Source organism: Spinacia oleracea, chromosome 2 (genome assembly GCF_020520425.1).
Source record: "Spinacia oleracea cultivar Varoflay chromosome 2, BTI_SOV_V1, whole genome shotgun sequence".
Classification (NCBI taxonomy): domain Eukaryota; kingdom Viridiplantae; phylum Streptophyta; class Magnoliopsida; order Caryophyllales; family Amaranthaceae; genus Spinacia; species Spinacia oleracea.
The window spans coordinates 71,609,630-71,623,431 of record NC_079488.1 but is presented as its reverse complement, the minus strand read 5'-3'; the positions used below and the strand labels follow the sequence as shown (position 1 = coordinate 71,623,431).

Genomic DNA, 13,802 nt, shown 5'->3' with positions numbered 1-13,802 from the left:
AATAACGTGGTCCAGTCCATAACTGATGGTTCGCTAGTATGGTCATTGTTCTTGTATTTTTCCTTTCACAAGGTTAAACTCTATCACGGGTACTCAAAAGATGCATGGTTGTACTACGCTTAATCAACTGTACGCTTAATCAACTGTATCGAATTTCTATTAGTAAGGTTAATGAAGTTAGTCAAGGTGGTCAATATTAAATTGCACATGTTGTTAGATCGTCCCATCTTCCCTTATTTATTTAACAGTCAACACTCATTAGATTCCATATATGGCTCACAAACGAATACCAGGTCCTTAAGGGGAGTATATGAGTGGCCCAACAGTATTCACACCCACCTTGATGGTATGGGCCGGTTATTCTACAAATTAACAATCTATAACTAATAGTGGGCCAGAGTCCATTCAACAAATATCACATTTTGGAACTATTCGTAAGTGGGCCAATATATAGGAGGGTTGTGAATTGGAGTTATTAACTACCATTCCTCTCAATTACACAATCTTCATTGAGGATCATATTTTCTTTACCCAATACGAATTTAAGCTACCACATCAAACTACGTAAGGTTAAACAAGACCAACAAATGCAATTAAAACAACCATGTTGTGTTCCATGAATCTTCACATTAAGACAGGGATCATCATACATCGAATTAAACGTAAATCACGTCTACGAACTACTTTCACCTACACGTTCAACATCGTCGCACCACACAATGCTATTGCGGCTTAATAATATATCATCATCGGGAACGACGGAAATACATCCAATGTCCTCCGCGTTTTCAGGATCCTCATTCTCTGTTTGATTCACCTTGCTAATGACCTACAACGTGGACCAACATAGTCATCAGAAGACTATAAACTACATGCGATATTTTTCCAATTAAATAAGTTATACCGGCAACGTTCCATCCCTAGTCAACACGCCCTCTGGCTGTCCTTCTACAATCGTTCCTTTCGGATCATCATGCACCTACAACGACAACAGATATAACAAGATTGAATACCCACAACATGAATCATGAAAATAAAGCTGGAAAAAATTATACTAAACTTTCCCTCCATTATATATACGTACCTACGTTGTTATTGCATTATTGGGTGCATCAACATTATTGGGTAAGTATAAAAGATGAGACGTACCTTATTCGTACCCTTTTTTTTGGTCTTCCAACAATTATTCTCACCCAATGCCTTGTGTCTTAATATTGTAGGCCTCCCACGTTTCTTCTTACTTCTACCGATAGGGTTCTTAATATTCCCTTCTGTGTTGTCCACTTGGTCCTGATATGGTAGTGACTCTAGCGGCAAGAAATGTTGATTCTGTTTCACAACATTTACCCTATCTGTAACAGCTATCTGGAGGGTTTGCAATTCATTCATTACATACTCCATTGTTTGCTCATTGATTGTTGCTTCCTCGCATATTGGCTCACACTTTAGCATCATTTTGTCAAACCTTTTAACTACCTCAGTCTTTGTGGGATCATAGGAAGCAACCGTAACATGCATGTGCTTCCGGTATACGTCCTTCCGCCACCGCCTAAGGATGTATCTTTCAGGAACATCAACAACTCTGTTTGTATCTAACACACGAATACAATGCCTACATAGAATACCCTTGGTCTCAAACATCTTACACACACAAGATACTTCGATTGGATCCTTACAAAACTTAACTGCGTAGAATTTCTTATACTGCGTCAAAATCTCTTCACTTTTACCTTTAACAATTATCCACACCCTGTCCTCCAAATTATATTCAATCCCTGACTCCGAAATTTTTTTGTCCTCGACAACACAATACAAAAGCCTCTCGCATTCTCTTTGGACATCTCTGAACTTGTTGTCCGTGTATAGCTTTTGGAAAAATTTCTCAATGGGAAAACCGGTGACCAATTTACGGATATATTTCAATCCTTTTGCATCCGCGTCTTTTTCATCACTACACCTTTTATTCATAGCCGCACAATACTTTTTAGGGAACTCAAACAACTTTGTACTCCTCTCCAAAAAACCATCAAAAAATGAGTTTATAGACTCTACGCGCTGCGTGGTCTTCATGCCGGCCCAAAAATAATTGTTCATATAAGCGGGGACCCACATATTTCTTTCGTTATACATATCCCCGAGCCAAACATTACTCTTGAGATGATCTATAACCTTATATTCAACTAACATACTAGCCCACCGACTCTCAAACTCCTCCACACATAAACTCTCATACACAACCCCTTTCACCGCATCTTTCAACTCTGCATACCTACCAATATACCAATATATAAAAATTAATGTTAATTCTCATTCTCACTAACTACGTACCTCACCGTCTAAAATTATATACAACAGGTCATTAAACAAACCACATAATAATACCTTCGGTGTCCAGTGTACACATAACAATGTCCTACAACTATATTCAGGTCAAGGGTTAGTATTCGATCACCAATTAGATGCACTATTATTTAATTCCAATGAATTTATATTTTGGGTACTATCTCATCACTTAGATGCACTATTATCTAAATATCATGCACTAAAAATTTGGGTACTATCTCACCCCTTATGTGCACTATTATCCAATTCTTATGCACTGTTTAATCATTAGTACTATCTATACACTTACTGGTACTATTTTCCCAAGATATACATACTTTATATGATGTAAGATGTATTACAAAGCATACTTACTCGTTGATTCTAAGTACCTAAGTGAATACATCTAACAGGGTCCAAGAACATGAATATGACATAAACAGCTACTTCTCAAACACAACATCTCTCAAGACCCAAACATATAAGACGTATCAAATAGCAAAAATTTATGTCAAAAACAATTAACAAAGGTAAATACGTTGATATTAAGGTCATAATACATACCGGCTATGAGTCCCAAGCTTCGAAGGTATTTTGTTCATTATGTGCCATAAACACCACCGATGACGGGCCTCAGGCATCACTTCTTCAAGAGGACGTCTCATTGCCGGGGCCTGGTCAGTTAAAATAGCGGCAGGACATCTACCACCCATGCACAGACGCCACTGCTTAAACAACCAACTAAAACTATCGCAATCTTCATGGGACATCAATGCACACCCGAGCAACAGTGAATGACCATGATGATTCACCCCTACGAAATTTGCAAAAGGGAGCTCATAAGAGTTTGTTAGGTACGTGGCATCGAAGCATACGACCTCCCCAAAGTCACTAAACGCAACACGGCTCCTTGCATCAACCCACATAATGTCCGTTAGATGACCTTCCTCGTCAAGCCTATGAGCATGGTAGAATTTGTCATTGTCCTTTTGTAACCCCTCAAAATAAGTCATCATTGCATTCGCATCCCCGCCTTCCATTTTCAACTTCCGTTCACTTTGAACTATGTGATTCATGTCTTTTTCAGATAACACAACATTCTCAATGCCCCCCAAACGTTCAGCAAGATTTGCCCTAACTTGTGACACTGGAGCACCCGAATCATAACTCGTTATTATACTTTGCTTGAAATGCTTTGTAACATGAGCCATCCTATACTCCTTCACTCCCCTCCACTTGCTGGGAGTTGGCTGGTGATTCACATGTTCCAGTACAACTGTCTTTACTACCCACTCACCCACCCCATTAATACTAGCTCGCAACATTGCAAGACACTCACACTTCTTTGACTTCCGGTTCATTACACGTGGTGGCTCTGGTACTAAGGTGCCACCCAACTGCATATTCTTAGCTCTATTCTTCGCCTCCCTCTTCTGTCGCATATCAGGAGCACCATAACACTCACACCTCCATGTCGCCCCCGTCAGATTCTTGTGTTTGTTTTGTGTACCTTGTGGTCTACATACACCAAACCCCTGCTGTCTCGCATACCCCTTGTAGTTAGAGCTGGCAATGGGTTGGGTTGGGTCGAAATCAGGTCGACCCATTTATAAACGGGTTGAGATTTTTCCAACCCAACCCGACCTGTTTAATTAAACGGGTTGAAATTTTCAACCCAACCCAACCCAATTATAAACGGGTTGACCTGAAGTTGACCCGTTTAATTTTTTTTTTTTCACTTTTAAGTGTAAATTGACTTAACTATAGAGTCGCGAGGTGATATTTTTGTGGCATATCTCATAGAAAAAAGTAATACTTAAATATGTATTTGACATGTATCAAAATGTCAAATAATTATTCATTTTTGAAGGAAAAATGAGAAATAAAATATTTTAAATAAAATTCTACAGATTTATATTACATACTTGCTTGAACTTAAACGGGTTAGGCGGGTTGTTTTCGGGTTGAACATTTCAACCTAACCCAACCCATTTAATTAAACGGGTTGGGTTGGGTTGACCCATTTAATTAAACGGGTTGAAAATCTTGACCCAACCCTTTATTATTGGGTTGGGTTCGGGTTGGGTTGGTGGGTTGGGTCAATTTTTGCCAGCTCTACTTGTAGTATTCCTCAACCTCCTGCCAACTCCCAAATACAAGCCCCACAGTGGGGGGTGGAATTATTTCCTCACTCGTAGTAGCAGCACAAAGGGAACCCCCACTTTTAACATGTTCAGGGGTGAAATAAATACCATCACCCTCTGAAATGGTTCTGTTATTACCATTCCTCCTTACAGGGGTTACATTAGATGATTCTATTGACGAACCAAATTTTAACGACGTGGAACAACTCTGAGGGCTTAAACCAAATAAATTTTGATCAACGTTGCTATTTTGTGAATTACGGATTGGGGTAAAAAATGACAAATCTGAACTACCAACACATGAACCAAGTGGAGATTGTAGCACAATACTATCATCACCGGACTCGCCACATCCAGACCCACGGATAACACAACTACCTGAAGGAGATTCCTGCGAGGTTACACCTCCTTTTTGGGTTTCCACCAATCCAACCGAACCTTTTTCATTCACCGGTGGTGGATCATCATTACTTTCACGATCTTGGTACATGGCCTATTAACTGTGTAAATATTATCAATAATTATAACTCAAATAATAATCCAATTCCATTAATTGACAAGTATTAAATGAAACAAAAACACGCACCCCATAATTAAGTACATTATATATAATTTGCAACCAAAACCAACATCAAATTATTTATTTCAACTTTGCAGCCTATTCAAACTACAAACATATATTAAATTTTGCGGCCTCACCAAAGTAACAACAATAATATAAATTTTCCAGCCTCATCAAAGTCAAAAACTAAATAATTACACTAATAGCAGACACCATCATAGTAATTCTACACTAGTTACAAAACTAAGAAGTTTGGAGGGGTGATATAATTGTTGGTCTTCTTTTCCCCAATCCCACAGCCAAACACAAGACAATTTCATAAATTGGAAAACAAAATTCACAGACCGACCCTAATTTTTACAACAATGTCTAACAATTACAAACATACTACACTAAACATAATCAACAAAAACAGAATCAACAAAATCTGGAAATAATTAATCGATTATTACCTTAAATACACTGAGATTCAACTGAAGCAGAGGCACAATCCCAGAATTTCATAGTCTTTGAAGGGCTAGGTTTTGTTTACATGAGAGAGAAAATGTTGTGCCTGCTTTGAGATTTGGGCTTTGAAAAGTTATTTGCAAATTGCAGTAGACATCTAATTCGAAATTCAAATGTTACGGAGCAAAACGGAGCAAAACGGCTGTTAGTTTATGAACTTACCGTCAACTACCGTCAATAAGGCTCCAATTACTATTTCCCTTTTTTATTACATCTCCCATTTCCTTTTCCTTCCTTTTTAACATTTTTCTTCCAAGTATACCCCCCGATTAACACCTTAGTTAATCGGCTGGATTAACTGGGGAGGCCTCAGCATGTAGCATGTGTGTGCAAAATTATCCCATCCGTTTAATCCCATCTGAAAATTTGAAATCCAAACATATCAAGGGATATTTTCGTAAATAAATTATCAAAATATACAATCTACATATTTAGGTATATAATATCTTTTTATATTAAAATTATTTTTTTATTTAATATCAAATATGTTGTACATTGCAATTTCTACATTGTATATTTGCTCATTACAATTACGAAAATGCCACTTGATATGTCAATCAAGGGGATTGTTTTAAAATTTCTCTGAAAATTTGATGATTTAGGGAGTATCTAAGTAAGGATGTTTTATCCTATCAAAAGAAAAAGTAAGGTTGTTTTAGGGTTAGGATAACATTTATCCTCAATTACTCCGTATAATCACTTTTATCCCTAAATAGGCTATTATAGTCACTTTACCAATGTTTCTAAAGTTGATGTCATAGAGTAAATTGTACATCAGGACACATAAAACCTTTTCTAACCCAGTAAGCTGTTTGAAAAAATATGTTTTCCACTTCAAAAGTTGATTTAGAAATTGGCGTCGTGAGGCGCGAATTGGATCCTACAGGTGTGGGTAGAACATTCACCTTGTACTTGCTTCAAAACGACAAGAAAAAAGACGCTGGATAAAAATATATGGACCTTCAACAAAAAATATCATATTATTAAGAGAGCGTATTAAGAAATTCAGAATAACATATAACTCCTATTGCCAATTTTTATGATTGCTTGGTCGTTTTAAAATTATGTACACATTCAACAAAAGAACATAAGAACGTCAAATACTTTGTACTTCATATCTCTTAGAATGACTTTCACGTTCATTTGGCTATATAAATACTTTCTTTTTTGACGGAGTTGACTATAACTTTGAAAAACATGCCAGTGAAATAACATATCAGGCAACTTAAAAGAGCATACTCCGTAGTTTTTTTTGTTATTTTAATGGGTTGATAGCCCCTTTAGAAGAACATACACCTTATACGAAAATTAAGTTTTATTTTAGAATCATTTTCATGTCTTTTAACTACAAACTTAGATAAAATATATGAAAGTATAAAGAACATATCTATCAGAGTATCACGTACTTCGTAGAATTTACTATTTTTTTAACCTTTTTAAAAGAACGTAAGGACCAACTAAAAGAACGTACCTAGTATTTCAACATAAAGAAAAAAACCATAATTTTCAAAGTAAAATAAATATATACCCACTCAAGAAATATACACGAGTACAAATATCAATATTTATAAAAGATCATGAAGTATATTATAATAACAGCGTATGTTCTAGCGTTATATACGAGAGACGCTCTATAATGCAATATTTTATTCAACGACCGTAGTTTTGATGAAGGAAAAACTTTATTTGATTCCAGTTATCATGTATTTGTTAGATCTATATTTCTCTTGTAAATGTCATACGTATGGCACTACTATGGCTCTTTATTAATGAATTAATTTTCCTTTTTAAAAAATTTAAAAAAAATCTCAACCCACATTAATTAATCGTTAAATCGCATACATGATACATGAAGATATAAATGGGTCGGATCAGGTCAGATTATAGAACCCCATATCCGACCTACCACTATATATTCGGGCTCGGATTTTTTTAATCCGGATTCAGATTATATTTATCGTATTTGTGTCGGATTATTTTTCCTCGGATTGAGTTGGTTTCGGATTATTTTAGCAATTAAAATCACAAAAATAAGAGTTTTTGGCACATTATGTATAATTTTAATATGTTTGCTGATGAGGTGACAATAGTAATCGGACCGGGTTTAGATTAGATTTTCACTTTTTGGGATTCGGGTTGAATTGGATTCAGATCGGATTTGATTCGGACTAAATTGTCATCCCTAATGATATCAAAACGCAAAGACTAAGAAGGGACAGAGATAATCTATCTATTACATCTATACCTAGTCTATAAAAACTCAAACCATATACACCATATTGCCACGTGTCATTGTCTATGTTCAACAAAATTTTGCCACGTGTCGTCAACTCTTTCCCTGGGATTGATAATACCGCTCCATCATCAATCATCCCCTCATCTTCGCCTTTCAACCTTTAAAATCAATGCCCCAAATAATTTAATTTCAGAGATTCCTCAACAATCAAATTTAGCCCTTTATAGAATTTAATACAGTTCTCAATTCTTCGTCCCTTGAGTACGATGTAACCATTGAGTTGGAACTATTAATTGATTCATTGAGGGAATGAACTTGAAATGGTTTGCATTAAAGGGTTCTTCTTTAATTTTTGCAATTTAAATCCAATTTTGTTCATGCAATTTGATCAGCTACATCTTCTTTGTATTCATCCGTTACCACAATTGATCTTAATCTTTCTATTGGATTATTTTTCAGGCAATTTATATAAATTTGGGAAAATGCAACTATTAAAAAGAATACCTATTGATGTGGGCCTAAATATCTCCACCCTAAGGCCCAAAGAAGCCACAATGACCAATCAAGCCAGCCCAGATGGTTCATGGGCCCAAGCCTAGGAAGTAGGCTCAAGCCTTGGTACTCAAACGAGATAAAGGGCAAAACCTTACTATGCAAAGCCCACTTTCTCCAGCCCCATTTGCAAAAGGCTCATCATTGTTGGCCAAATGACACGTGTCCTAAATCCCCAAGGGCACGTGTCCCCTAGCTAGGGTTGAGCGATCAATTCCCAAGAAATCCTAGCCCTACAAAAGGCTCAGATCCCAAGGTAAGAGCATTCAATTCATCCGCACCAACCTAAAACTATTTTTGCTCTGCCTTCTCTCTACAAATTACTTCTCTCTCTAGCTTATACTTACTTAAGCATCGGAGGGAATATTCCTACGGGAATATTCTTGTTTTGCAGGTTGCCAGAGGTTCGTGCCAGCTCATACTTGATACCTCCGAGGAACGCGTGACACGTCATCACCGTAAAAGATCCCACAACACCTATGTTTTCGACAATTTGGGCCTTTAAACCTTCATTGATTTGTCCACTAGCTTCTATATCAGGTTTAACTTCATAGTTTAGTACTTTTTAGGAAAATTTGCAACTTACTGAGGTGGTTATATGATCATCTATGTATTTTTCTTGATTTGCTGAAATGGGTTCATGATCAATTGATGATAGGGTATATGATGAAAAAGAATGGTTTACTATTTAAGTTCTGAACCCATACTCTGTAATCAATAATGGAAGACCTACCTATACTTTATTTAAAAGAGCTATTGTATTATTATTCTTTCTTAATGTACATCGCTATTCGACGCCCGCCCACGCTAAAAACGCCCTACTATTCATAGTGAAAGTACAAAAATACCCTTATAAAAACTTACCCCTCCCTTTCATTTTTTTTACCCTTCTCACCTCACCTTTCCCTCACCTCTCCCTCACCTCTCTCTCAACCCCCCTTCCCCACCAACTGAATGCCGGAATGACGCCGGAAAAATGAAATTTCGGCGAGTATTTTTTTACCCCTTTCATAGTCGCCGGAAAACTGAAATTCATACATGTTTCTTCATTATTCGCCGGAAAACTGAAACTCTGGAAAACGTTTGTTTCTTCATAATTCATGTGGGAGTTGCGGCGGTGTATATAGTCGTGGAATTTTTCTCGGAAAATCGGCTCCCGGAAAGCTCGTAAGCTTCAATGGAGGAGGTAAAAATGGTGTTTTTTTTTTATTAAATCCTGGCGCACACCATTTGCATTGGTTCCATGGAACTGGCGCACGGAATTTGCACCAATTCCATGAACCTGGCGCAAATTCTGTGCGCCAGTTCATGGCGCACAGAATTTGCGCCAGGTTCATGGAATTGGTGCAAATTCCGTGCGCCAGGTTCATGGAACCAATGCAATGTTTGTGCGCCAGTTACATGTCCTTCATGCAATGTTTGTGCGCCAAAACTAAATCTGAAATTCAAATTTGTTTAACTAAAATTTTATTTTTTAATGTAAAGTTATTCGAATTAGTATTATAATTAGTTAATTTAATAATTATTTATTTAAGAAAATTATGTTAGTGATTTTAGAAATTTGTAGAAATTGAAATTATATACGTAGTAGTTATTTTAAAATTTATTTATTTTAGAATTTATGTTAGTTATTATGCGCAAAATTAATATTATAATTTATTAATTTAATTTTTATTTAGTTTAGAAAATTATGTTAGTTATTTTAGAATTTTTTTATTTTAGAATTTATATATTTTAGAAATTATGTTAGTTATTATGCGCAAAGTTAGAATATAATATGATAATTAAATTTTTATTTAATTTAGAAAATTATGTTAGTGATTTTAGAAAGTATGTTAGTTATTACGCGCAAAGTAACATTATTTTAAAAATTATATGTTAATTTAATTGTTATTTAATTTAGAATTACATGTTCATTTAGGAAAATTTAGAAATTACATGTGTCATTTTAATTGTTATTTTATTTGAAATTATATTTTAATTTAATTTTTATGAATTTTAGAAATTATGTTAGTGATTTTAATTATTAAATTATGTTTTATTATAGGCCCCACTTCCGGATTATGGTGGCGACGGTGTTGATTATAGTTATCTATTTGCAACAAATGAAATATTCGATGGATTTGAAAACGCAGCGAATTGGGCAAAGCAAGTGGCTATCGGATCGGGGTTCATATTGATAAGTAGCTCGTACAAAACGACGCAAAAAGATGGTCGTAAGTACCGCTACTTGAAATGCGATCGGGGAAGGAGGGAAAACAATTGTAGGGATCCAGAGACCGCAAAACGACCAAACACAAAGAGTAAGGCATGTGGTTGTCGGTTTATGATTAAGTGTGAACAACAACGAGTAGAAGAAGATAATTGGGTTATTGAGTTGCTTCATGATCGTGGCACACATAATCACACATTGATTGTATATCCCGAGGGTCACCATGGTGTTAGTGGTCTTAGTCAGGGTGCAAAGGAAGTTGTTCGCGAGATGAACGATGCACAAGCTAAGCCAAAAAATATTATGGTGGCCATTAAAAACAAGTTTCCAGATGAACATCCCAACATGAGGCACATTTACAACTTCAAAGAAAAGATGAGACGAGAAGGTTCAGAAGGAAGAAACGTTGCTGAGCAGATGTTGCATCTAGCCAGAGAGCACGACTACATAAACTGGGTCTCTTGCAGTGACCGTACGAGTAAAGTCATAAACCGCGCATTCTTAGCTCACCCTGCAATGGTGGAGGTGTTACGCACATATCCACTGGTTATTGGTTTGGATTCGACGTACAAGACTAACAGATATGGATTTCCTTTCTTGGAGATTGTTGGTGTGACACCGACAAATCAGAATTTCCTAATCGCCTATGCATTTATGAAAGACGAGACTGCAGCGAGCTACCGTTGGGTGTTACAGAAGTTGAAGCTGCTCCTCGGGGATGGTGTCATTCCCTCGGCAATATTGACGGACAAAGAGGGTGGTCTAATGAGACCTGTTGCCGAGGTTTTTCCAAATTCCAGACATTTGCTATGTACTTGGCATATCAACAACGACGTGGAGGCCCGCGTATCATTTTTGTGCAACAAGAACAAGGACGTTGGTCGGGCGTTCAAGAACGGAGTTTGGAAAAGAATCATGGAGGCGTCGACTGTGGAAGAATATGACCGTGCAGTTGCAAGAATGGAAGATCGCTATGTAAGATGGCAGAGCGTTATCTATTATGTGCACAACACATGGCTTACTGATCATAGGCAGATGTTTGTTCTAGCTTGGACGAATGAGGTCCTTCACTTTGGAAACATAACGACTTGTAGGGTCGAGAGTCAACACTCTGTCGTAAAGAGTTGGCTTGGAAGTTCGCAAGGGTCACTGGACACTGTTTTTAGAAAAGTGCATGCTTCTATCATTAACCAAGTTACAGAGATTAAAAATGGATTAGAGAGTTCAAGGCGGCGACATGGTGCGTTATTCAAGAGTTATCTATACCAACACCTTGTTGGTCGTGTGTCCCATCATGCTTTGGAGCTTATTTTGGAAGAACATACGAGGATGCGACAGTTAAGTACCGAAGTTTTTGAGAGGTGTGGTTGTGCTAAATTGTCCACTCATGGACTCCCATGTGCTTGCAACATATATATGGCGGTCCAAGGTGGAGTTGGTTTGTATCTTGACCTTGTCCATCGATTTTGGAGGACCTTGGAGATCGGAGATGGGGCAGACATTCCTGAGTTTGTGGAGGAGTCCGCACAAGTCGTTGAGCTATTCCGATCCCTTGTCGATGACGTGTTAGCTCGAGATATTGCAGTTGTCCGAGATATTTCGAGAATCGTTCACGATGAGTTGCATCCCGAGAATGCGGGTTTTGAGGAACCGGAACCCAACTTAACTAGGAGAGGGAGACCAAGGAAACAAAGAAACTCCACTACAAGGAATCTCAGTTTTGTCGAACATGTGCGTAATATGGGTCCTCGTCGGAGTTGTGATCAAGGGTCGTCGTCAATGAGCACCCAACAAACGAGGTCCTCATTAGGTAATTATCAAATTATATATATATATATATATACATATATACGTTAGAGTTTATTTTATATTAAATCGTTAATGTTGGTTATATTTTATTTTTCATTAGGAAGCTATATGAGCATTGATCTAATCCCGCCTGGTTTCAAAGAGTGGTTACCTCAATTCATGTTGCAGTATATTAGAGGATACTGTGATGTAATCCCTGACGGGAACTGCGGATTCCGATGTGCCGCAGAGTTTTTCTTGGGTGATCAAGAACGATATGGTGAGATTCGATCAATGCTTGTTGGAGAGATCGGAAAGCTTGAACAATACCGCCATGTATACCGTCCTGATTCTATTGCTAATGTCTCGTGGCGTATAAATTGGAGAGGTGGATGGTGTGGAGAGGAACATTGGATGATTACCGATTGTGACTTGTGGCCTCTTGCCACACACTTCAATGCGGTCGTTGTCATCTTGAGTATCGGCAATCGTGGTGGTTTATTTCCTAACTTCACTATTCTTCCATTGGAAAACAGGTACGAATCTAATTAATTATACATACATTATTATGCATATATATATATGTTTAATAAATCTTCCATGCTTGATTGAAATTCAAAACAGGTATGAATCCACGAGGCCAACCAAAGATATCGTGTTGGCATTTGTAAATACCAATCACTATATTCTTCTGGATTTGACTCCTGATTTTCCGTTACCAACCATTCCATCGCGTTGGAGAGAATTGGCAGATTATAGCGTTCTTGAATGGGAATCAAGATATCAGACTAGGAGACAAGCTTGGGATCGATATTCAGATGAGTTTAATTTTAGGAGGGGTAGATCATAGTGTAATTTAAATATTTATGTTGTAATAAACTAACTGAATTATGTTGTGCTTCATTTTGGTTTGTATTAATTAAAAGACTTTGACGTAGTTACTTTGATTTAGTTATTTGGAAATGCGATGTTAACGAAATTACTTATAAAAGTCAAATATAAACTAAACAAACAAAATCATCCCAAATTAAATTACAAAGTCCATTCTAAACTTCCAAACAAACACGAATTAGAAAGTCCAAATAAACACGAATTACAAAGTCAAAATAAACACGAATTACAAAGTCAAAATAAAAATTGAAATACAAAGTCCAATGCAACTGAAGTTCGTGAAAATCTATTACAGTCACTAGGAATGCAAAATAAAGTTCCAATCATCCAATAACTTCTGGGCGGCTATCACCATCGGGTGATGAGGATCATTATGAGCTTCAATAAGTCCATGAACGACTTGGTTATATTGCCCAATCCACTGCAATATGAATTTAGGAAAATGTTAACGACAACCAAATGTTTAAAAAATACAATTATAAAAGTAAATAGACTTACGTATTCAGTGTGAGAGCGGTCAGGTACAACTACAGTCGGTGGAAATGCATCAAAAGCAGGACAAATGTATGGATGAGAGTGACCCATAAA

At 36.9% G+C, this 13,802-nt stretch overlaps 2 protein-coding genes and 1 long non-coding RNA gene across 3 annotated transcripts; 2 read left to right on the top strand and 1 right to left on the bottom strand.

Annotated features, from left to right (window-relative positions):
* Positions 1 to 475: 475 nt before the first annotated feature.
* LOC130467517 (protein FAR1-RELATED SEQUENCE 6-like) lies at positions 476 to 3,764 on the bottom strand. The gene is made up of 5 exons (XM_056836042.1): positions 2,887 to 3,764; positions 1,150 to 2,269; positions 905 to 979; positions 695 to 829; positions 476 to 547 (listed from the first exon to the last, which is right to left on the bottom strand). The coding sequence occupies exons 1-5, from the start codon at positions 3,762 to 3,764 to the stop codon at positions 476 to 478; spliced, it is 2,280 nt and encodes a 759-aa protein (XP_056692020.1).
* Positions 3,765 to 7,976: 4,212 nt separating this feature from the next.
* LOC130466988 (uncharacterized) lies at positions 7,977 to 9,067 on the top strand. The gene is made up of 3 exons (XR_008927145.1): positions 7,977 to 8,094; positions 8,231 to 8,579; positions 8,718 to 9,067. It is a non-coding gene; the product is annotated as an uncharacterized lncRNA (long non-coding RNA).
* Positions 9,068 to 9,500: 433 nt separating this feature from the next.
* Positions 9,501 to 13,173, top strand: LOC130467516 (uncharacterized). Its single transcript, XM_056836041.1, has 4 exons — positions 9,501 to 9,509; positions 10,371 to 12,345; positions 12,445 to 12,859; positions 12,948 to 13,173. Exons 1-4 carry the CDS (start codon positions 9,501 to 9,503, stop codon positions 13,171 to 13,173), a joined length of 2,625 nt encoding a protein of 874 aa, XP_056692019.1.
* The last annotated feature ends 629 nt before the right edge of the window (positions 13,174 to 13,802 follow it).